Genomic DNA, 3,858 nt, shown 5'->3' on the forward strand with positions numbered 1-3,858 from the left:
TGAAGAAGACATTATTACTTTGTGTCAATAATTAAATGCACATACAACTTTTAAGGAACTTATTTATTGCATAGGAATCTTTAATTTCCCACCAATAATACCATGTGAAATGCTTTGAGAAACTGTATTCAGAACTGCATGTAAGAGTGCAGAAACCGAAGGAAAGTGTGTAAAGTGACACTTACTGCATAAAATCACAAGGAAACTGGACCTGTATATATATATGTATATATACGGTCAGCGATAATGCAACATGATTCTATAATTATACCATTATAGGTTCAAGTTTTTGATTGCGAGTCTTCTGCTCTTTCATATTATGTATTTATATTAACAATCAATGTGGCACGGAAATCCCTAAAACTTCGCATGGAATTCTTGGTCCATGGAAAATCATATATACTGGAATAAGTTTCTGATGTGAGTTAGGTACACTACTGTCCTTGAATTTCTAATGTCTCTTGTGTCTTAAAAATGTCTGAGATTTCAATAATAGATATACTGCCATTCTTACAGTACAAAAAACGTACAAAGTAAACAATAAAGATAGCCACAGTCACCAATATAGTAACCTATGTAACCTGAAATAAAGCTTCCTTTACCTTCTAAAGAAAAAAATGGCACTCGCACGTCCTGATCTTCTAAAAAGTGTCACTTCAAATTGTTACTCGATGGACTCCCCCCCACACCCCTAACTAGCCACTAGCTAGCCCCTCTCTCTGGGGCATTGTTTTCTACATTCATAATCAGAAATTAATTCAGAATGGTTCATATTAATTATATTCATCATATCATATCATATGACTCAAGGAAGCAAAGATGCCACAGATGATAGTTTTTTCAATATTATAATTTCAAAGCCTTAATGACAAGTCAAGTTGGCCAATATCCTCCTGAACATGTTCAGAAGTAGTATAACCCCTTGACCAGGAAGCCACCCCTTCCTTGGGACCATAACTAAACTCTTTTCTTCCACCAAGCCTCACATAACTTTGTCCTTGCAATTGGTTATCCACAACCCCAAGAGCACGACCAAGATGGTGTGAATGTGAAGCACTGAAGTTTGATCGCTGCTCTTGTGCTCCATAAGATTGCATGGATGATGAACTCAGTTCCCTGCTCTTCTTGGCCAGTGTCCTTTCAAGCTTGTGAGCATTTTGGTGGCCTCCTAAAGCTTGAGAGCTATAGAACTTTCTCTGGCAATAGTTGCATGAGAATATCCTTGGCTCAATGGGACTAAGAGATGAAGGAGAAGATGATGAAGAAGAAGAAGGCTCAAGAAAAAGATCTAGACTCAGATGATTCTCATTATCTGGTTGGCTTAGGTGAAGAGAAGTATTGGGATGGAAACTCATGGCTATCTAAAAATGGAAGAAAGAAATTAAGATGGTGTAGAAGCTAGTAGCAGTGGTTCAAACTTCAAAGTGTAGTGTGGGAAAGAAAGCAATAGAGAGCAAAGGATATAGGCTGCGAAGTGGGGGTGAGAGGATGATCTTTATGTAATATAAGAGGCTGAAAGGTTCACTGTTCCTGCAGACACAAATAGTAGTATATTATATTAAGTGAAAGAGTGAGGGTATTGAGTAAGATAGAGGGACATGTATCTGCAAGATCAATGGAGAATCAAAGAGGTTGTCGCCTTCATTAATGGCAGAGTTTGGATCCTTTGTCGGTCGATGGCCAAAAAATAATGCCATGGGGTACCCCCCACCATGAAGAGTAATCAGGTTTATTTGTATTTTAACTTTGTTTCTGTCTTTGAAAATGAGTGAACATTCTCAATTTAAGCATATAATCAGAAATTCTAGCCAGCATTGTTGTGACCCCTTGTCAACAACGAGTTTAAACTCAAATCATGCAGTGTTCCATCAATGTTCCAATTTTGGAATTGCAAAATGAGCAAGATAAACCAACTTGACTAGACTAAACTATGAACATGATTGGAGACTATTTTTACAATTTGTCTTAAATCAAGGGCGTGCTACACCTATCATATGCTCCACTATATATCTGTCCATAGAGGATTGGACAGTTCCTGTTTTAACGAAATCGGCGGCTTAGATTAATTAATTAATATTGAGGCATTGTGATCATAGCCTCATAGACCTCGTATGAGTTACGAGTCTATATGTAGAATTGTCAAGTAATAGATACAGCATCAATGTTTATCTGTCTCTCCATGTATATATGTACATATAATAAGTACAAAGACTTACTCAATTTGGTTGTATTCAGTCAATAATGGCAGACCTACCATTAATCCATATTTTCTGTTCATGTTAATTGAACTTGCGTGATGTGCGTTATTACCATTGGAACCTAACACGAAGCTAACAATGACTTGCCAATTAACAGATATATACCCCTCCCCCGGTCCCCCAAAATATAAAATTTGAAAGGGTGATGTACATATTTATATATTTGCTGATTAAAAAATTAATGAAATAAACTTTAACCGTATATCCTCACTTTGAAAAGAATCAAATAAATTTTTTATATGTAGTTAATTTCGTACCGGTCCTTTGAATCCATCTCTGTAATCGTCCGAGACGTTACAGCACTACTTCTATTACTGCCAACAGTTACAGACCTGACTGAATTGAATCTGTATATTGATGACTTTGCCTTCAATTTCATCAACTTTAGTCAGTGCCAGAAAGGAGAAACAGATAGTTCTAGCTCTGTACTCTGGCTATGGCACGATCCCATTATTAATTAGGACCAAACTTACTCTTCTTTCTCTCTCCTTGGTGATTTTACAAATTTGTTGACTGGACCAAGCACATGGGAGATGGAATTATAAAATGGGATATTATATTTATATGGTTTCTTTATACAAAAATTTGTATAACAAAGAGAAAAGTGTGTGATAAGATGATATATGATAGAGAGAAACAAAGAAAAAATAGTAGTATAATAAAAACTATTGTATAAATAATAACATATTTGTTGCGTAGCAGACAAATTAATTAAATTCGAACCGTGCTTCCACAGAGGTATTTGTTATAGCACAAAATACCCATCACGGAATAGGGTTGAATAAGTTAATGATAAACCATGATTGAGAGATCATAATCTTGTCATCGGCTATCATTGCGGTGAGGTTTGTCTGTAAATCGCAGACACAGAATGAACCAAGAAACTACGTCCTGTTGCCGTATCAGTAACTTGGTCTTAAGATTCCGAAGCTAAGTAAACATTAATTCTTGTGCAAAACTAAACAATATCCACTCAGTCAAATGGGATGTTTCCCTTTGTACTTGAACAAACCTACATTAATATTAACTAGGTTCCATGTATATGCAGCCTAATGTTAATTAAACTCGGAAGAAAATAAAATTATGAGGTCTTGTCTGGTAGACATGTTACGGAATTGCACTAATCTCTGCAACTTCAGTTGTTTTAATTAAGACGCAATTCCAAGACCTTGATAAGAAACCACTGTTATTGGGATGGTATATATTATGCCAAAAAAAGGTACAAATACTTGTGATAATTGTTTTGGTAATTTATTGTATCTGTTATGTTTTGCATTCTAGACTGATTTTACTGGTAGATGTAGAATCACTCGATACTTTTAAGATCAAATTTATAATCTACGACCAATTTAGAAGGTCTCATTTCAAAATTATTTACATCAAAATCAATATAAAAATTTTATTTAAAATAAATAATACCGTGATGCGTTACATTTAATAACTTTTTTTTTATAATGTTTTTCATACTTAGTTTATATTAATTTATTGTTGATTTAGGATTAAATTCATACATATTTTTTGGAACTTTGTTAAGTTTTTGTGTGCTTTTGTGACTAGATATTTTTTCTGTAGTTGATTCTAATCAAGGGACTAAGAGTTT

The 3,858-nt window shown here is 34.6% G+C and overlaps 1 protein-coding gene across 1 annotated transcript; it reads right to left on the bottom strand.

Moving 5' to 3' along the window:
• Nucleotides 1-363: 363 nt before the first annotated feature.
• On the bottom strand, nucleotides 364-1,913 carry ZFP2 (zinc finger protein 2). Its single transcript, XM_020372260.3, has one exon. The coding sequence runs from the start codon at nucleotides 1,353-1,355 to the stop codon at nucleotides 855-857; it is 501 nt and encodes a 166-aa protein (XP_020227849.1). The 5' UTR covers nucleotides 1,356-1,913; the 3' UTR covers nucleotides 364-854.
• Nucleotides 1,914-3,858: the final 1,945 nt, after the last annotated feature.

The sequence above is a fragment of the Cajanus cajan genome, chromosome 5 (genome assembly GCF_000230855.2).
Source record: "Cajanus cajan strain Asha chromosome 5, NIPB_CcT2T_4, whole genome shotgun sequence".
Classification (NCBI taxonomy): domain Eukaryota; kingdom Viridiplantae; phylum Streptophyta; class Magnoliopsida; order Fabales; family Fabaceae; genus Cajanus; species Cajanus cajan.